General features: G+C 39.6%; 1 protein-coding gene across 3 annotated transcripts in view; it reads right to left on the reverse strand.

The window, feature by feature from the left end:
* Window positions 1–22,455, reverse strand: part of smarcad1a (SWI/SNF-related, matrix-associated actin-dependent regulator of chromatin, subfamily a, containing DEAD/H box 1 a) — a 285,741-nt gene that overhangs the window by 57,526 nt on the left and 205,760 nt on the right. For 2 of the 3 annotated variants that reach the window (XM_039751123.1, XM_039751121.1), the window contains exon 19: window positions 4,838–5,026. In XM_039751123.1, coding sequence (XP_039607057.1) covers window positions 4,838–5,026 — 189 coding nt within the window. Of the gene's footprint in view, window positions 1–4,505; window positions 4,709–4,837; window positions 5,027–22,455 lie in introns of those variants that run through there. The other variant, XM_039751124.1, reaches the window with a different exon arrangement.

A 22,455-nucleotide genomic window follows, 5' to 3' on the forward strand; every position in this document is an offset into this window, starting at 1 on the left:
CAACGGGCCACCTCAAAACCAGTTCCCAAAAAGAGAGTAGTGATAGTTGGGGACTCAATCATTAGGGGGATTGAAGCGCAGGTGTGCTCCAGAGAGAGAGAGTCTCGTACGGTGTGTTGCCTTCCGGGAGCACAGGTGGAAGACCTCCCTGGAAGGGTGGATAGGCTCTTGGCCAGAGCGGGGGTGGATCCAGTTGTCATTGTCCACGTTGGAACAAATGACATACATAAGGGTAGTCTGTCAGTTCTGCGATCCAAATTCAAAGAGTTAGGTACCAAGCTGAGGAGCAGAACTGACAAGGTAGTCTTCTCCGAAGTTCTGCCTGTGCCACGCGCCAGTCCAGGTAAGATTGAGGAGATTAGAAGGCTTAACGCGTGGCTCAAATCTTGGTGCAGGGTAGAAGGGTATAGGTTTATGGGGCATTGGGACTCCTTTTGGAACAGATGGGACCTGTTCGCCGTGGCGGTTACATCTGAACCGGAGGGGCACCAATGTATTGGGGAGGCGTATGTGTAGGCTAGTCGAGGATTGTTTAAACTAGGGAATGGGGGCAGGGAGTTTAGGACAGGCCAGATTTAGATCTATACATGGAAGAACAAACAATGGTGTAGAAATAAAAATGCATAGTAATGTAAATTTTAAGCAAACACGTAAAGATAGAAGGATTAACACATTAAAAATAGCTTGCCTTAATGCTAGAAGTATCAAAAATAAGGTAAGTGAGTTGGAGTTGTATGTAGCTGAGCACAATTATGATATTATAGCAATAACGGAAACCTGGCTAAATAACAAAGATGGGGATGAGTGTAACATAGAGGGATACACATTTTTTAGGAAGGATAGACAGAACAGAAAAGGAGGTGGGGTTGCTGTTTATGCCAAACAGGAATTAAATGTAAGTCATCTTCAGTTGGATGATGAGCCCCATCTTAGTGAGGACATGTGGCTTCGCCTGGAAAATATTAGGGAAAAGGTCTCATTTTAGGAGTGTGTTATAGACCACCCAATTCAGACAGTAATTTCAACACACATCTTTTAGTAATATCAAAAGGCAAGTTTACAGGGGATATTATAGTCATGGGGGACTTTAATTATCCAAATATTAACTGGGATAACCTTACAGATGGAGGAGCACAAGAGCAGGAGTTTTTAGAAGTAATCAGCGACTGTTTTTAACACAGCATGTTAAAGCACCAACAAGGGGTGAAGCCTATCTGGATTTAGTATTCTGTAATAATCAGGATAGAATTGAGGGTGTAGAGGTGATTGAACCACTAGGGTCAAGTGACCATAATGTAATACAATTCTCAGTATTTTGTAAGAGTACAGATGCAAAGACTAAAATTGTTAAGTTGAACTTTAGTAGGGCTAATTTTGAGCAGATGCGACAAAGTCTAAGTAGGATAGACTGGGATAAGCTTTTAAATGTGGAGACAGTCGAGGAGCAGTGGAACAGGTTTAAAATGTTTTACATGTAATGCAGGACAGATACATACCTAAATTTGGAAGTAATAGGAAACTAAAAAACTCCACGATGGATTAATAAAGATTTAAAAAGAAGTTGCAAAGGAAAAACTGCTGTATAAGGCATATAAGACTAATGACTGCAAAGAGAACCGTAGCGTATGAGAAATGAGGGCAACCATTAAGAAGGATATCAGAGAGGCTAAAAGACAGTTGGAGAGGAATATAGCAGATAAGGCGAAAGAAGACCCCAAGAGATTCTTTCAGTATTTTAGTAGTAAAAGAACAGTTAAGGAGGAGGTCAAGTTCATCAGGAATAGTAAAGGGAATTAAAAGATACAGACAATGAAATAGCAGATGCCCTAAACTTACATTTTTCTGAGGTGTTTACAAGTGAGCAAGTGGATAACCTGCCAGAGGTAAACACAACTACTAAGGAGGTACTGAGGGATTTGGAAATTGTAGAGGGAGAAGTGCTGCTCAGATTAAATAAGATGAAATCAAACAAATCACCAGGCCCAGATAATATTTATCCTCGTGTTCTTAAGGAGGCTAGTGAGTACATATATAAACCCTTGACACATATTTTTAGGAAGTCACTGTGCACTGGAGAGATTCCAAAGGACTGGAAAATGGCAAATATCATCCCATTATATAAAAAGGGTGACAGGGCAGATCCAAGCAACTATAGGCCAGTAAGCTTAACAAGCATCACAGGAAAATTAATGGAAGGAATTATTAAGGATAAGATTGAGCAACACATGACAAGGACAGGAGTTATTCTGAACAGTCAGCATGGGTTCAGAAGAGGGAGGTCGTGTTTTACTAACATGTTGGAATTCTATGAGGAGGCAACAAAAGGATACGATCAAAGTGGAGCTTATGATATTATTTATCTGGACTTTCAGAAAGCATTTGATAAGGTGCCACATGAGAGGTTGGGCATCAAGTTAAAAGAAGTGGGAATTCAGGGTGATGTTTTTAGATGGGTGCAGAATTGGCTCAGACACAGGAAGCAGAGGGTGATGGTGCGAGGAACCTCATCAGAACTGGCGATGTTAAGAGTGGTGTTCCACAGGGGTCAGTGCTAGGGCCGCTGCTATTTTTAATATATATAAATGATTTAGATAGGAATATAAGTAACAAGCTGGTTAAGTTTGCAGATGATACCAAGATAGGTGGATTAGCAGATAATTTGGAATCCGTTATATCATTACAGAAGGACTTGGATAGCATACAGGCTTGGGCAGATTTGTGGCAGATGAAATTTAATGTCAGTAAATGTAAAGTATTACACATAGGAAGTAAAAATATTAGGTTTGAATACACAATGGGCGGTCGGAAAATCGAGAGTACACCTTATGAGAAGGATTTAGGAGTCATAGTGGACTCCAAGCTATCAACTTCCAAACAGTGTTCAGAAGCCATTAAGAAGGCTAACAGAATGTTAGGTTATATAGCACGATCTGTGGAGTACAAGTCCAAGGAGGTTATGCTCAACCTTTATAATGCACTGGTGAGGCCTCATCTTGAGTACTGTGTGCAGTTTTGGTCTCCAGGCTACAAAAAGGACATAGCAGCACTTGAAAAGGTCCAGAGAAGAGCGACTAGGCTGATTCCAGGTCTACAGGGGTTGAATTATGAGGAAAGATTAAAAGAGCTGAGCCTTTACAGTTTAAGCAAAAGAAGATTAAGAGGTGACATGATTGAAGTGTTTAAAATTATGAAGGGAATTAGTACAGTGGATCGAGACTTGTATTTTAAAATGAGCTCGTCAAGAACACGGGGACACAGTTGGAAACTTGTTAAGGGTAAATTTCGCACAAACATTAGGAAGTTTTTCTTTACACAAAGAACGATAGACACTTGGAATAAGCTACCAAGTAGTGTGGTAGACAGTAAGACGTTAGGGACTTTCAAAACTCGACTTGATGTTTTCTTGGAGGAAGCAAGTGGATAGGACTGGCGAGCTTTGTTGGGCTGAATGGCCTGTTCTCGTCTAGATTGTTCTAATTCTAATTCTTTCTGTTGGTATACTTCACTTTCAAATGTACTACAATGACTCACCTGGCTAACCACTGCAACTGTATTAGTCTATAGGAAGAGTTGATTGGAAATATTTGTTTTCACCCACGGAAAAGTAAGTGCTATAAACTGACAAATTAGGTTTCTGTCATGCTTCAATTGGGTTGCTGTGATCAGGCAAATGGAGGACTAAATGAATTTTTAACATCAGACAATCCATAACTTCAAGAATGGAAATTACAAATTTACAAATGCTTTATTGTTCATTTTATTTTTATATCTTAGGTAAAGAGCATTTTTAAAGTATTAAAAAATGTGTCATGCTTCACAGCTAAATTTAAAAAAAAACATACTATTTTACTTCCTTATCGACATTATGATTTAACCCTAGAAAAATGAACATGAATTTCTTTATCACACGAAAATAGTGCCAAGAATCTGTGATAAAAAAGCATCACTTCATACTTTCCTTTTGTTGTCATAAATATACCTCTGACATGATGAAGGTATGTTGTCTGAAAATGAAATCTTGTCTGCTTGAAACTGGACGTATTCAGTAAGATTCAAGGTTTAAGTCATGCGCGTGCTAGTGTCCTGTATGTATGGATATGGAGGTATGTATACCGTAATTGTGAAAAATGAGTTCCAACTTGAACAATACCAATCCTTTACCACAGTTTGCAGCACAACAGAACTGTCAGACCACAATTCTGTATTTTTATTTATATATATCATTTGTTTACTATGAACCTGCTGGTACCTAAACAATGCACCTCTATGTTTTCGAAAAAAACTGAATTCACCCTAGTCAAAACGTAAATAAGGGGAATGTCTATTGACAACCTCTTGCCTTATTTCATTTATTCTGTTTAGGGCTTCTCACTGACTATAGACTCAGGGTGCATTCACATATTTACTGCTACCTGTATATAATTTACATCTATAACATGCACTTGTGTTTACACAAGGTAGCTTTGTATTTATAAAGGAGGCATATGGGAAAAGTGTAATGGTAATTGCTTTAATAAACATGAGACTCAACAAAAAACAAACACACACACAAATTGTAATAAATAATATAGCAACATATAATTGCTGGAATATTTTTTGTTAAGACAGCAAAAGTGGTACGTTGTGCAACCTCAGTCTAGAAACTTACAGTAAAAAAGTGATATTAGATACAGATTGGTAGATACAGTAGTACATCATTGCAATGAATCTGAAAGAAAACAGAAATGAAGGTAAAAAGAAATACCACTCAAAAAGATGCTGCAAATTTTCAATCAGATTCAGCTGTAATTACCCATGAAGCACTAGAACCATAATTTCCTAGAACATGAATACTTACTCTATCTTTGAATTCTCTGAGCAAAACTTGAAGAACTTGGAACTTTCCAGAATCAAGGATCTTCTCATTCTCAAGCTGGAAAAATGCAAGACTACAATATTTCTTGCATAACATATGCAATTCAAAGTCTGACATTACTTGCATGTCTTCATAGATAAGATGTTCATTTGCATCTCTGTGAGTTGGCTCCTACAAGTGGGTTAGGAAAAGAAAAACAATCCATTCAATGCACAGAAAATGTAAAAATGTTTTTTTATCAGAACTATTAAGTTTCTGGTTATAAAAAAAATGTCTACTGCAACTTACAAGCTCAAAAGAAAGAAATGTTAAGTTTTGGTCAGGTTACCATTTTAGGAAAAATGAAAACTTCTCTTGGGGCCAAAGATGAGATTTACCAGTCAAGCTGCATGTATTGGAGGTAGGAGCTAAAAGTTACTTGATAATAATATTCTATCAATGTACAAAGAGAACATTAATATACAGACCTACCTGTATTTCCATTTTGCTTTTCTTTATCCTAAAGACTTCTGTGCATAATCATATGCATAACACTTTATCATGTAAAGTAATCAAAATATATTAATATACTCCCTTTTTAAAAATAACTACTGTGCAGCTAGTCCAGAAAAGACGTCTGCAGGACCTGCTGAGTGTGAAGCTATAGAATTGTGCTAAATAATGCACAAGAACTGCAGGAGATAGGATAAAAAATGTGAAATTAAAAAATATGAAATTCAGGCCTGTTTTAAGGATTATTTTAAAGAGACAAAGTTTACTGAGATTTTCCAGGAGAGAAACTATAGTGACACAGCAATCTGAAACAAGTTTTAATGCTAAAAGAATCAAAACTAGGCCGGAACCATCATGATGGAAGTGCTACTTACCCAAGTCTTTAAAAACATCTCATATCAATATAAGACAAACACACAACAAACATTATGGCATTTCAGATCAACTAAACATATGATATGTCTACAGTATGTGAATCACTGCAACAAGCAGTAAATCATATTTCTGCATGCTAAACATGAATTGTAGATATTCATATTGACACTGTGTCAATACTTAAGTCTATATTAAAAACAACAGTTATATAGTCTAATGCATAGTTAATTATTTCATGTCACCTTTCCTGATATAACTGCACAAACATGTTTGTCTGCCCTTCTAACACATTGAGGTTCAAGAAAATTTAGGAACTGCACCATAAAGAAATATGACTAACTGGGAGATGGTGCTTTCGCCATTCTGTTGCCGAATCCTTTGCGGTGGTGGGGAGGTGCTGATGTCACAGAAAGACTATTGACCTAGGCTGCCATCTTTCTTCTTTTCTTTAGTTAGGCTGTAAAAGATACCGGAGCTGGCTATTGTACTCAAAATTAATAATTCTATTGAATGAATGGTCAACTCAAATGTTACTAACACTCTCTATCGTTCTTGGAATGTGCATCCTGAGGTCTTTTAAGAACATACCACCCTGTCCTCCTGGGAATGTGTGTCAAGGATCAGTGTGGTTGACAAAACCAGCAAAAGTCTTCTATTGAAAGATATGCAGTCCCACTGCAGTCCATCCTATCATTGACCTGCTACTAAAACAATGTAATGACTAAGTGAGACGAATAACTACAACAGCCATCTAGAAGACTATTTGCATTCTATTTCCTGTTTTGCATTTACCCCATTTTGAAACATCCATTGCATGTCCAGCCTAACTGGAAGGGGACTCTATTTTAAATGCCCTACCAAAGATTTCTTCCTTTTTTCCAACAAGGATTTTTGGGATTTTTTTTCTTGTCTTCCTAGAGAGTCAAGATCATTATGGAATTCTTTGTGTGATTTTGAGCTATTTAAAATAAATTGTTGTTGTATATAAATTCTAAGTGTAGTTTTCGATTTCCTACATGCTGCTTTGGCCGGTGTTGTTGTACTGGCTTCAGCACTGGACCCTTTCTCAATATTCACTTGAATCATAGCTTTCCTCCATATTTGGAAAAAGAATAAAAATGCATCAAAATTATTTATGCCCAATTTTTTTGTTCCTTTGTGGTATGCAGAATAACACCAAATTAATGTCACAAAGAGTAGATATTGTACATTAAAACTAGTCTTAATTACAGGAGAACCTGAAGTGATCTAGATACTAAACTGCAAATTCTTCATCGTCTTTTGACTGCTCCCATTTAGGGTCGCCACAGCAGATTATCCGTCTTCATCTATCTCTGTCTTTTACAAAAATTTTTTGCCATACTGATTGCCTTCACATTCTCCCTCATTACATCCATGAATTTCATTGTTTTTCCTCTTACCTGGCAGTTCTATCTGAAACATTCTTTTCCTGATGTACCCCTCCCCTCATATCTCCTCTATACATGCCCAAATCATCCCAATCTAGTCTCTGTCTGTTGTATCTGTGCTTTCTCTCTAATATATTCATTACTAACCCTGTCTACCCTCATTACTCCAAGTGAAAATTTTAGCATCTTCAACTTTGCCACCTGTCTTTGATGGTACTGTCTCCAAACCATACAACATAGATGGATCTCACTACCATTTTATAGACTCTTACACTCTTGCAGGTAGTCTCCTATCACAAACCACTCCTAACACTCTTCTCCACCCAGTCCACACTGCCTACACCCCCTTATTCACCGCTCTGCTACACTCTCCATCGCTCAGGACTGTTGAACCCAAGTATTTAAATTAGTCTACTTTCCCACCTCTGCTCCTTGCAGTTGCACCATTCCACCACCTTTCCTCTCTTTCATGCAAATGTACTCTGTCTCACTCCTACTGACTTTCATTCCCCTTCCCTCCAGTGCATTCCTCCACCTCTCCAGGCTCGCCTCAACTTGCTGTCTACTCTCACTACAGATTACAATGTCATCCACGAACATGATAGTCCACTGAGACTCCTATTTGATCTCACCTGTCAACCTGTCCATCACCATTACAAACAGGAATGGGTTCAATGCTGATCCTTGATTTAATCCCACTCTCACCTTGAACCAGGCTGTAATTCCTACCTTACACGTCACTGCAGTCACACTGTCCTCATACATATCTCACACCACTTCCTCATATGCTTTGTCATATGCATTCTCTAAGTACACATACATGCAATGCACTTCCTTCTGACCTTTGCTGTATTTCTCCATCAACACTCTTAACACTAGAATTACCAGAGCCTATGAAAAAAACTCATAGAGCCGTCCCACCTTAAATCGCTTCACACCTCTCCATCAGTGTCTTTTGTCCTGTAAATGTGTCCGATAAGCAGCAAACAGCAAGCAGTATGCTATCACATCCCCCCCACCTCGCACAGTTTTCTCAGCTCAAGTCTGTTTACCTGTGTGTCAGCTGCTTAGAGTTGTATAGAGTGAGAAGTCAAACAAAATAACACATTTTATAAGTATTACATCGTTATTTGGAACACTTGCATTTCATGTGTGTTCCGTGTCTACAACGATCTATGTAAACACATTGTTAAAACAGAAACGTTTTTCATTTTTTAGTAATAATTGAGAAAATGTAGACATGAAGTGTGTAATGTGCGAAGCCTGAATTCCAAATATCAAAGAAACACTTTCACAAAATGTACAAATGTAACAGAACAATTGCGCTTCTATTTAAGAATATAACTGCAGGAAAAGAACCTGTGTTACGTTGTGACATTGACACGCATTTGCTACGACAGCTTTGGTGGCACAACGGTAACAACGACTGGTAATCAAAACTTCACGGGTTCGACCCCAGACAAGTCCGTTTTGAGAAGTGAGCTGCTCTTATTCTTACTATTTTAGAATAAAAACATACATTTGATTCCAGTCTGTAACAGCCGGTGTAAATTTATGATACTTGTAAAGGTTAGCTTTGTTTTTTTTTTAATTCAGTTTTATTTTCTCAGTCCCATTCACGATCCCACCCCCCCCTTCACATTTGACACTGCTGTTTTGACAAAAAGACGCGCTATAACAGAGATGAACTCAGATGATGATGACGGTTCTACATCAGAGCAAGAATGTAAGTCGCACTTTTGCCATCACTGTACTTTGTATATGTACATGGGAAGCTCTGCACTCTACTTGTGACTTTATACTATAGGAAGTAAGTAAATAAATAAAATTAAATAGGTAAATAACATTCAATCTGGCTCTTACATACAAAGTACAGCAATGGCAGCTTCCACCAGCAGCTATAGACTCTTCAGTACGCAAGCAACTCTCCATGCTACTGTTTAGATCTGGACATATCGTGATCGTGACAGAGAATAAAAGTGAGAAAAAAAAAAAAATCAGTAACTTTTACAAGTACTATATACATTTAATACAGTGGCTGTTACAGACGCAAATCAAATATATGTGTTTACTGTATAATATTAACAATAAGAGCAACTCACTACTCAAAACGGTAAATATACAAGGCAGTCAGGATCGAACCAGGGGACTCTTGATTATAAGTCAGCAATTTCTACCGCTGCACCATGGAAACTATTGTATCATCCTTGAACCTTTTGTGAAAGTGTTTATTTGATCTTTGCACTTCAAGCTTTACACATTATATAGTTTATGTCTATAGTTTGTCATTTATTACTAAAATATGAAAAACATTTCAGTTTTAACTATGTATTTTTTGGTTAAGTTAAATGCACTTTTTTTGTTTAACACTAGAATTACCAGAGCCTACGAAAAAACGTGTAATTCCGTCCCACCTTAAATCGCTTCTTAAATCCCTTCACACCTCTCCGCCAGCGTCCTTTGTCCTGAAGAGAAAGCTAGGAGCAGCCAGCTATTCCATCCCCCCACCAATTTAGAATGTGCACGAACTTCTCTGGCGAAGCTGCCTTCTTCATATCTCACCGTCACTTGATTATCTTTTTATTCAGTTTTATTGAGTGTTCCTGCCAGTCCTCGCATGTTGCTGTATGCTGTTTCTTTTGTACTCCAGGACATGCAGAGGAGAGAATGGTAAAGAGCAGTAACTTCGGCGCTATATGCAATCATCAGACACTCCCCATCTGCCCGTGTCGCTCAAACACAGGAACATATGTTGGTGTAAAAGTATAACAAAAGTGCACTTTTATTCAAGTGCACTTTTTCCATCGCCTTTTTCTGTAAGAAGCAATGTAAACACTTCTCTCTATGCTGTGGTTTCTATTACACACCTGAAAGAAAGAGACAATATATCTGAAAATATCATCGCACTAATGCAATATTATTTGAAAACGAACAGCGTCAGATCGGGTGTGAATTTATGCAGGAACTGGAAATTCTCTGATGTGGGACCTTCTCCCAGGGAAGAAAGTACAGTGTAAGGTCCTCATTCAGTGTAATAGGAACCATAGCACAGAGAGGTGTGTACACTGCAACAAGTACGCGTGTCGTAAATGTAGGAAGGACGGTCCTTGGATATGTGGGAACTGTTAATATTTGAATGTGATGATTTCATATAGCACGGAATGGAAATCAGCACTTCTTAGCATTGCACCATGCAAGCTGTCGTATCAATCGCCTACTGTAACTTGCTTTCTTTTTTCTTCGGTTATACCGGTAGTCTTGAATAAACGTGCACTTGTTTTGTTTGCAAAATGAAGTGTCTGCGTGCACTTTTCGTGGCATTACACGTGTATTTTTTGAGCATGCTCAAACACAGGAACGTATGTTGGTGTAAAAGTATAACAAAACAACGGGCAGATGGGGATTGTCTGATGATTGCATATAGCGCCGAAATTACTGCTCTGTACCATTCTCTCCTCTGCATGTCCTGGAGTACAAAAGAAACAGCATACAGCAACATGCGGGGACTGGCAGGAACACTCAATAAAACTGAATAAAAAGAAAATCAAGAGACGGTGAGATACGAAGAAGGCAGCTTCGCCAGCGTCTGTGTGTCAGAACCCTTTTTTTTGGGGGGGCGTTAGTATGCATCGTGGTACACTGCAGAGCTATAGCGCGTCTTTATGTGAAAACAGCCATGTCAGATGGGGTTGTATGGATCGATTCTGAACGCGACTGAGAGAATGAAAAGTGAATTATTAAAAAAAAAAAAGCTAACCTTTACAAGGATCATAAATTGCACCGGCTATTACAGACTGAAATCAAATGTATGCTTTTACTCAAAAATAGTAAGACTAAGAGCAGTTTACTTCTCAAAACGGACTGGTGCAGGATCAAACTCGCGACCTTTTGATTACCAGGCGGGAACCGATTCTATTGCACCACGGAGGAAGTTACAATAAAAGGGTGTCAATGTCGCATGTTAAGGCGTCTTTTTGTTTCTACAGTTATATTTTTGAATAAAAGCGCAATTGTTGTTTTATATTTGTATCTTTTGTGAAAATGTTTCTTTGATATTTGGACTTCAGGCTTCATACATTATATAGTTTATGCCTACATTTTGTCATCTACTAGTAGAATATAAAAAACATTTCTGTTTTAACAATGTGTTTACACAGATTACTGTAGAAATGGAAGAGACATGAAATGCGTGTGTTCCAAATAACGATCTATTATTTCCACTCTAAAACTCCACTTCACTCCCAGATACTCAATCAAGGCATGAGCTGATAGAAGTTTGAGCACGTTCTAAATTGGTGGGGGGATGGAATAGTCGGCTGCTCCTAGCTTCTCTTTATCAGCCCATTTAGAGGACAAAGGACGCTGGCGCAGAGGTGTGAAGTGATTTATGATGCAATTTAAGGTGGGACGGAATTACGAGTTTTATCGTAGGCTCTGGTAATTCTAGTGTTAAAGACTACTTGCACTATAGTTTGTATTGTTTAATGTATTTCTTTTTTATTATGATGGTCACACTAATATAAAAACATCTGATTATTTTCAAATTCATATTTTTCCCTGGTTATTTTAATTTGATTATTGTTAATTTTAATCGTGTTGAAGCACAGACATCAGGGTGACATTCACAGGTTCACAAGACGTGAGCAAGTAAGGTAAGACATGCACTGCAGCCCAGAACAGCATGTGCAACCACAGGTTGCAGGCATCAAAATAGTGAAATAATCGTGACTAATCAGAAAAATACATTGAACGATTAGTTGACTTCCAAAATAATCATTAGTGTGAGCCCTATCTTGAATAGAAGTGTACTTGTTCTGTTATATTTGTACCTTTTGTGAAAGTGTTTATTTGATATTTGGGCTTCAGGCTTCACACATTATATAATTTATGTCTACATTTTGTCGATTATTACTACAACATGAAAAACTTTTCTGTTTTAACGATGTGTTTACATAGATCTTTACAGACAGGGAACACACATGAAATGCATGTGTTCCAAATAACGATATAGTATTTATAAAAGGTGTCATTTTGCTTGACTTCTCACTCTATACAACTCTAAGCAACTGACACGCAGGTAAACTGTCTTAAGCTGAGAAAACTGTGCAGCAGTGGGGGAATGTGACAGTAGGCAGTTTGCTGCTTATCGACACATTTACAGGATAAAAGACGCTGATGGAGAGGTGCGAAGCAATTTAAGGTGGGACGGATCTGGTAATTCTAGTGTTAAAGCAAAATTTGCATCTGTAGTACTCTTTCCAGGCATGAAACCATATTGCTGCTGATCACCACCTCTCCTCTCAGCCAAGCATTCATTACTCTTTCCCATATCTTCATGGTGTGGTTGATCATCTTAATACCCCTGTAGTTACTTTATCGAAGATTGCTTTTCAAGATTTTGTTAAACAATCCGCTTTGAAACTCTACTGCCATTTCACCTAAACATCACTATGCTTTCACTGGTATACTATCCAGGCCAACTACTTTTCTATTTTTCATTTTTTTCATTGCTTCCCTCACTTCAGCCTTCTTGATCCCCAGTATTTTGTGATTTACTATCTCCACTCCAACCTACACTCTCATTTTCTATATTCATATGTTCTTCAAAATACTTCTTCCACCTTTTCAATACACTGTACCCGTTTGTCAGCAAATTTGCATCTACATCCTTTATCACCCTGACCTGCAGCACGTCCTTACCTGCTCAGTCCCTCTGTCTGGCCAATCAGTGAAAGTGCTTTTCTCTTTCCTTTGTGCCCAGTTTCTATTATAGCTCATCATGCACATTTTCCTTACCTTTTGCCACCCCTCTCTTTGCCATGTTTCTATGTATACATGCTCTTATCATCTCTCTGGTCATCCCACTTCTTTATCGCTAACCTCTTCCTCTTTATGCTTTCAACATGCTTCTCATTAATACCATACCTGCCCATCACTGTTCCTTTTTTTAATATGCCTATTAAGGACACACCCCGATCACCGTACTTTGTTCATGATGGATGGATGGATAGATAGATATAGATAGAGATAGATAGATAGATAAGATACTTTATTAATCCCAAGGGGAAATTCACATAATCCAGCAGCAGTATACTGATGCAAAAGACAAGATTAAATTAAATAGTAATAAAAATGCATGTAAAAGCAGACAAAAACTTTGAGTAATGTTAGCATTTATTCCCACGGATGGAATTGAAGAGTCGCATAGTGTGGGGGAGGAACGATCTCCTCAGTCTGTCAGTGGAGCAAGACAGTGACAAAAGTCTGTCACTGAAGCTACTCCTCTGCCTGGAGATGACACTGTTCAGTGGATGCAGTGGATTCTTCATGATTGACAGGAGTTTGCTTAATGCCCGTCGCTCTGCCACAGATGTTAAACTGTCCAACTTTACTCCTACAATAGAGCCTGCCTTCCTCACAATTTTGTCCAGGCGTGAGGTGTCTTTCATCTTTATGCTGCCTCCCCAGCACACCACTGCGTAAAAGAGGGCACTTGCAACAACCGTCTGGTAGACCATCTGCAGCATCTTATTGCAGATGTTGAAGGACGCCAACCTTCTAAGAAAGTATAGTAGGCTCTGACCTTTCTTACATAGAGCATCAGTATTGGCAGCCCAGTCCAATTTGTCATCTAGCTGCACTCCTAGGTATTTATAGGTCTGCACCCTCTGCACACAGTCACCTCTGATGATCACAGGGTCCATGAGGGGCCTGGGCCTCCTAAAATCCACCACCAGCTCCTTGGTCTTGCTGGTGTTAAGGTGTAAGTGGTTTGAGTCGCACCATTTAACAAAGTCTTTGATTAGCTTCCTGTACTCCTCCTCCTGCCCACTCCTGATGCCCACAATAGCAGTGTCATCAGCGAACTTTTCCACGTGGCAGGACTCAGAGTCTTATTAGAAGTCTGATGTATATAGATTGAACAGGACCGGAGAAAGTACAGTCCCCTGCGGCGCCCCCGTGTTGCTGACCACAATGTCAGACTTGCAGTTCCCAAGACGCACATATTGAGGTCTGTCTGTAAGATAGTCCACAATCCATGCCACCAGGTGTGAGTCTACTCCCATCTCAGTCAGCTTGTCTCTAAGGAGCAGAGGTTGGATGGTGTTGAAGGCGCTAGAGAAGTCCAAAACATAATTCTTACAGCACCACTGCCTCTGTCCAAGTGGGAGAGGATCGGTGTAGCATATAGATGATGGCATCCTCCGCTCCCACCTTCTCCTGGTATGCAAACTGCAGAGGGTCGAGGGCGTCATGACCTCAGGTGGTAAAGCAGCAGCCGCTCCATGGTCATCATCAGATGTGACGTCAGAGCAACAGGCCGGAAGTCATTCAGCCTACTAGGATGTGATATCTTTGGGACTGGGTGATACAAGATGTTTTCCAAAGCCTTGGGACTCTCCCTGTTCCAGGCTCAGGTTGAAGATGCGCTGTAGAGGACTCCCCAGTTCCAACGCACAGGCCTTCAGCAGTCGTGGCGATACACCATCTGGACCTGCTGCTTTGCTGGCAAGAAGTCTTTTCAGTTCTCTTCTTACATGGGCTGCTGTAATTGTGGGTGGGGATGACTCACTTATGCTGGTATCAGCAGAAGGATGGTTGGTGGATGCAGTACTCCGAGGTGAGAGTGGGTTAAGGGTGATCAAACCTATTAAAGAAGTTGTTCATTTGGTTTGCTCTCTCCACGTCTGTCTCGATGGTGGCACCCGCTTCGAGCTGCAGCCAGTGATAATCTTCATCCCATCCCACACTTCCTTCATGCTGTTGTTCTGCAACTTCTGCTCCAGCTTTCTCCTGTACTGCTCTTTCGCCGCCCTGAGCTGGACTCAGAGTTCCTTCTGCATGCACTTGAGCTGATGCTGATCACCGTCTTTAAAAGCCCTTTTCTTCTGGTTCAAAAGGCCTTTGATGTCACTTGTAATCCACGGCTTGCTGTTATGTCCATAATGTCCATACAGAAGTTGATGTAATCAGTTGTGCATTCAACAGCGTCTTCAATGTTCTCACTATGTGACCCCAGCAGGATATCCCAGTCTGTAGTTCCAAAGCAGTCTCTCAGAGCCTGCTCTGCCTCAGGGGACCACTTCCTGAATGAGTGTGTGGTTGTAGGTAGCGCCCTCACTCTTGGTTTGTATTGAGGCTGAAGCAGAACCAGGTTATGATCTGCTTTTACAAGCACAGGCAGCAGGTTGGTGCAGTATGCGTCTTTAACGTTTGCATACAGTAGGTCGATAGTCCTATTTCCCCGGGTGTTACAATCCACATACTGGGAGAAGGCAGGTAATGTTTTGTCCAGCGTTACATGGTTAAAGTCTCCAGAGATTAGCACAAGTGCCTCAGGGTGCTGCATTTGTAACTTAGCAACTGTGGAATGGATGATGTCACTCGCTATCTCCGCGTTCGCTTGAGGGGTGATGTAAACAATAACAACAATCACGTGTCCAAACTCTCTGGGCAAGTAATAGGGACGCAGACTTATGGCCAACAGTTCGATGTCCCTGCAGCAAGTGGAGATTTTAACGTTTACATGTCCTGAGTTGCACCATCTTGTATTGACATAGAGAGCGAGTCCTCCTCCTTTCTTCTTCCCGCAGGTAGTTGCATCTCTGTCTGCTCTAACTGTGCTAAACCCGGGTAGCTCCACGTTAGCATCTGGGATGGTAGTTGTTAGCCACGTTTCACTAAAACACAGCAAGCTGCATTCTCTGTAGGTTCTGACATTTTTCACCAGCACAGCCAGTTCGTCAATCTTATTTGGTAGTGAGTTCACATATACCAGGATCACAGAAAGCACAGACGGTTTATAAAGCCATTTTCTCTCAAAAATATTCTCCAGCATTTCATTTAACTCACTCCAGAAATTTTCTTTCTCCTCCATCTCACATTCCACTTGTGGAGCATATGTGCTAAAGACATTTAACATTATCCCTTTGAAAGATATATTATATCTATACTAATAAAAGGCAAAGACCTCACTGACTCACTCATCCATCACTAATTCTCCAACTTCCCGTGTAGGTAGAAGGCTGAAATTTGGCAAGCTCATTCCTTACAGCTTACTTACAAAATTTTATTTCGAAATTCTATGCGTAATGGTCATAACTGGAACCTATTTTTCTCCATATACTGTAATGGGCGTTAGCTCGACGGTCAGGCGGAGCTGCGTGTGACATCATCACGCCTCCCACGTAATCACGTGAACTGACTGTAACCGCAGTAAGTAGGAAAGAAGGAAAAGCTCCCAAAGAGCGCTGAAGAAAAACGCCGAATACTTTACTCGCGAGATACAAGTTTAATGAGAAGACACGAGGTAGGACACGAGACTTTGGATCACTTTGTAACAGAGATAAAATTGCTGTAGCGAGAAACTTTTAAGTGCCGGGTCTTAGCTAACATTAAATAAAGCCGTGGACATTGCAACATCACACAAGAGAGCAGCTCACGTGAACTGACTGAATGCAGTACGACTGATCACTTGCATGCATCAAACCTGTTCAAAAAACGCATTACACAATTGACAAGGTAGGAAAAGTATATGCTCCGAGTTGAGCTCCACAGCTAATGCGGTCTTGCGGAAGCAACTTCGTCACGCTGCCACCAAATACTCACAGAAAAATCCATAAGTTAATACATATGCTGTCTCTAGAGTTTCTCCACACTCAATGTATTCCTCGCATCCCCTTTATACCCTCTGATCTCCCATTTCAATTCAGATGCCTCCAATTTCCAGTAAGGCTCTGCTGCGCGATGACAAGTAATAAGTCTCAGGGAGAAACCCTACAAAATGATGCCATTGATTTCAGGCAAGATTGCTTTTCTCCTGGACAACTATACGTTGCATTCTCAAGAGGGAACTTGCGCAGCTTCATCATATTACAACCAGAGTGCAGCCAGAAATTTTTAAGTGCCGGGTCTTAGATAACATTAAAGCTGAGGACATCGCAACATCACACAAGAGAGCAGCTCACGTGAACTGACTGAACGCAGTACGAGTGATCACTTCCATGCATCAAAGCTGTTCAAAAAACACATTACACAATTGACAAGGTGATGGCTTTATATGTCGTTCGTTTATAAAACAGCAGAGAAGCTGTGTAAAGGCAGTTTCACAAAAAACCAGCGGAGCATCTTATATGAGCAGGCAGTCAGCTAAAGAAGGGAATCAATAAACATCTATAATCGTAATAAACTAGCAAAAAATAACATACAAGCCGCAATTAAATAAAGGAAATGGGTACCTGAACAGTAAAGTAAGTCTCGAATAGCTACACAATAACTATAAGAACCGTAATAAACGAACAATAAAACAGTAAAGAACTGCGAAGCAAGGAGAAACGATGGCCTTATATGGCGTTCGTTTATAAAGAAGCGCAGAAGCTGTGTGAAGGCAGCTACACAAAAAAACAGCAGAGCGCCACACTCTGAATGTATTCCTGGCATCACCGTTAATACCCTCTGATCTCCCATTTCAATTGAAATGTCTTAAATTTCCAGTAAGGCTCTGCTTTGCGATGACAATTAATAAGTCTCAGGGACACACCCAACAAAAGGTTGCCATTGATTTGAGGCAACATTGCTTTCCTCCTGGACAAAACTATACGTTGCATTCTCAAAAGTAATCTCAGTGCACAGCTTGGTCATATTACAACCGGACTGCTGAACAGACAACGTGGTATACAAAGAGATCCTTAACAGATAGTTATTGGTATATTTTCCCTCAGTTTAAAAAGGTTTTATTTCTTCTTAATAAAAATTTAAAATCAGTTCTTCGTCGCTGTGAAGCACGGGGATTTTGCTATATACAGTATATTTATATGTTGAGATATATATATATATATATATATATATATATATATATATATATACACATACAGTGGAACAAATTTTTCCCATAAGAAATAATGGGAAAATGATTAATCTGTTCCCATGAAAAAAAAAATCCTATTGCTATTGGCATATTATACATTGATGGGGTTGTATAAAATAATTTAAACACTGCTTAATACTAAAATACATAAATACAAAAGCAATTAGATGAAATAAATGAAAATTTTACCTCACTTTACTTTTTAACATCATCTTTGTTCTTCACAATCGTAGATACCGTCGTTCTCGGCAAACGGTATGCAACAGCCATGTCCCGGATACGCATGCCACCTTCATACTTTTCAACAAAAAATTCAAATTTACATGAAAAAAACCACAAAATCACGTTGTGATGATGCAGGTTTGCTGTATGCTCCCATCTGCTGCCGGGGAGCCCTTGAACCCTACACCGTCGGTAATGTGCCTCACTGCTAACCTCATCGGTAAAGCAAGGGGATGGTGAAAAAGTGCAAAGTGCTTTTATTAAAACAATTAACAAAACAAGGTGTTTAAATTAAAGTGCAGTCTCCAAAGTTCCAATAACTAATCCATAAAATCAGAAGTGAAATGTGGAGGTTAAAACAATAGAAAAAAAGTCTTCTTAAAAACAACGAAGTTAAAATAGAGCAGGAAGCTTCCTTTAAAAATTAAAAATAAAAAAAAAACCAAGAAGAACCCGGTGCCTTTTTACCTGGCGGCTCCCCTGCTTCTTTCTTTTTACTCCCCTTCAAGCCTACTCGCGCTTCTGTTTATCAAGATAAGCAACCCTCTGTCTCTCACTCACTTAACTCAACCTCTCGTCCGTTCTTTCTTTTTACTCCCATTCTAGCTGACTCACGCTTCTGTTTATCAAGATAAGCAGCCTAAGGAACAATCATGAATGCGGACGGCCCATCACAAGTGCACTTCGGTGAAAAACTCCCACATTGCGAATCGCCCTGACAACCTTCAGCCACATAACCACCACACCCACTCACCAAACTGCGAGTGCGGCGATTATTTATTTTAAAGCTGGACTTTGACAGAAGCTGTGGACCCGCTATATCACACACGTGAAAGTTCACAGAGAGTTATAGCGAGGGTTGTTCACTGAATGCTAGCAACTGGCGCACTAACGCTCGTGGGCAGTCGTGGTTTTGTCTTGAGAAAGGTAAACAAGGTAGCACGCGAGTCGTATTCCAAATAAAGGTTGTATACCAAGCAAAATTTTTAGTGTCCAAACAGGACGTATACCATCCATCTTCCAACCCACTGAATCCGAATACAGGGTCACGGGGGTCTGCTGGAGCCAGTCCTAGCCAACACAGGGCACAAGGCAGAAACCAATCCTGGGCAGGGTGCCAACCCACCGCAGGGACGTATACCAAGTTGGACTTATTCCAAAGCAGACGTATACCAAGATACCACTGTATGTATGTGTATATATATATATATGTGTGTGTGTGTGTGTGTATATATATATATGTATATTTATCTGTATGTATGTACAGTGGTGTGAAAAACTATTTGCCCCCTTCCTGATTTCTTATTCTTTTGTATGTTTGTCACACAAAATGTTTCTGATCATCAAACACATTTAACCATTAGTCAAATATAACACAAGTAAACACAAAATGCAGTTTTTAAATGATGGTTATTATTATTTAGGGAGAAAAAAAATCCAAACCTACATGGCCCTGTGTGAAAAAGTAATTGCCCCCTTGTTAAAAAATAACCTAACTGTGGTGTATCACACCTGAGTTTAATTTCCGTAGCCACCCCCAGGCCTGATTACTGCCACACCTGTTTCAATCAAGAAATCACTTAAATAGGAGCTGCCTGACACAGAGAAGTAGACCAAAAGCACCTCAAAAGCTAGACATCATGCCAAGATCCAAAGAAATTCAAGAACAAATGAGAACAGAAGTAATTGAGATCTATCAGTCTGGTAAAGTAGGGCTGTTCGATATAACGATATATATCGAATGACAATATGAAAACGTCTATCGCTGCACATTACGCTATCGTTTGTTTCGTGGTGTCGCAAAATAAACTGTTTACGGCAATATTTTTTTCATTGTTTTGATGGCCACCACGTGGATGCAGACACACTAGCATGGCTGATGAAGACGAGGCAACACCAGGTAGCTCCACACAGAAGGACCTTGTTCCTAAACGAGGGGCTACCTCTGTAGTATGGAGTTGGTTTGGATTTGAACAGTCTGACACGGACCAGAAAACGGTACTGCGCAAATTATGCTGCAAACCGATCGCTACCACAGACTCCAACACGACAAACCTCTTCTACCACCTCCAAAAAAGCACGTGGCGAGCATGCAGAGAGTTTACAACTGAGAGGCAGGCCACGTAGGATATTACAGTTGTAAAGGTACTATTTAAACGAGCATGTTAAAAGCTTGGAAGATTAATTGCTACCAAAACAATTTGCTTAAGGCATAATTTTCCCTGCAGCGTTTGCTGTCAGCGTTAATCTTGTTAAAATTACGTTTCGCCACAACTGCATTAACACGGCAAATCTCCGTTAGCGAGTTACGCGGATGCGCCCGTGCTTGGGGCTGGGCGGCATCAACACGTTAAGCGCCGTCCAGTCCCACGCACGGGCCGATCAGCTGTAACTCATTAACGGAGATTTGCCACACTACGATGTGCAAATTAACATTTTACTAGAATGTAGCCTAAAAAATATTATATTTAATATTATATATTTAATATATTTTTGTCGTAAGCCTTATTGCTGCTACAGTTTGAAGTACAATGTTTACATTTGGTTTTGACAGTTAATGTTAGACTTGTATTTATTTTGTTTAAAGGGTTTATTGGCCTTATATAGTTTAGTTGTTAGTGCTTTGATCCTTTTATATTTAACATATGTTGTGAGAGTTATTGCTGCTACAGTTCACATTTTGTTTATGTCAGGCATTTTATATAGCAGTATTTTATATTGGGCCTTTAGTAATTTGTTTTTGAAAAGTGTTTTATATTTGATACATTAACATTTTATGTTTACATTCTAAGTCAAACATTTGCTCAAATGTTCTAAATAAAAGAACAGAAATAATTACAAGTTGAGTACTTCTAATTTTTGATTTTTTAATTTAAATGAAAAAAAAAAAGGAGTGGTGATTATATAAACTATTCACTGAATACAAAGAAAATGTAATATATCGTGATATCGGGATATGAAATGAAATATCGGGATATAAGATTTTGGTCATATCGCACAGCCCTATGGTAAAGGTTATAAAGCCATTTCTAAAGCTTTGGGACTCCAGCGAATCACAGTAATGGCAAAAACATGGAACAGTGGTGAACCTTCCCAGGAGTGGCCGGCCGACCAAAATTACCCCAAGTGCGCAGAGAGGTCACAAAAGGTCACAAAAGACCCCAGGACAACGTCTAAAGAACTGCAGGCCTCACTTGCCTCAATTAAGGTCAGTGTTCACGACACCACCATAAGAAAGAGACTGGGCAAAAACGGCCTGCATGGCAGATTTCCAAGGCATAAACCACTGTTAAGCAAAAAGAACATTAGGGCTCGTCTCAATTTTGCTAAGAAACATCTCAATGATTGCCAAGACTTTTGGGAAAATACCTTGTGGACTGATGAGACAAAAGTTGAACTTTTTGGAAGGCAAATGTTCCGTTACATCTGGCGTAAAAGGAACACAGCATTTCAGAAAAAGAAAATCATACCAACAGTAAAATATGGTGGTGGTAGTGTGATGGTTTGGGGTTGTTTTGCTGCTTCAGGACCTGGAAGGCTTGCTGTGATAGATGGAACCATGAATTCTGCTGTCTATCAAAAAATCCTGAAGGAGAATGTCCGGCCATCTGTTCGTCAACTCAAGCTGAAGCAATCTTGGGTGCTGCAACAGGATAATGACCCAAAACACACTAGCAAATCCACCTCTGAATGGCTGAAGTAAAACAAAATGAAGACTTTGGAGTGGCCTAGTCAAAGTCCTGACCTGAATCCAATTGAGATGCTATGGCATGACCTTAAAAAGGAGGTTCATGCTAGAAAACCCTCAAATAAAGCTGAATTACAACAATTCTGCAAAGATGAGTGGGCCAAAATTCCTCCAGAGCTGTAAAGACTCATTGCAAGTTTTAAAATGCTTGATTGCAGTTATTGCTGCTAAGGGTGGCCCAACCAGTTATTAGGTTCAGGGGGCAATTACTTTTTCACACAGGGCCATGTAGGTTTGGATTTTTTTCTCCCTAAATAATAAAAACCATCAATTAAAAACTGCATTTTGTGTTTACTTGTGTTATATTTGACTAATGGTTAAATGTGTTTGATGATCAGAAACATTTTGTGTGACAAACATGCAAAAGAATAAGAAATCAGGAAGGGGGCAAATAGTTTTTCACACCCACAGTGCATCCAGAAAGTATTCGCGGCACATCACTTTTTCCACATTTTGTTAAGTTACAAACTTATTCAAAAATGGATTA

The sequence above is a fragment of the Polypterus senegalus genome, chromosome 4 (assembly GCF_016835505.1).
Source record: "Polypterus senegalus isolate Bchr_013 chromosome 4, ASM1683550v1, whole genome shotgun sequence".
NCBI lineage: Eukaryota > Metazoa > Chordata > Cladistia > Polypteriformes > Polypteridae > Polypterus > Polypterus senegalus.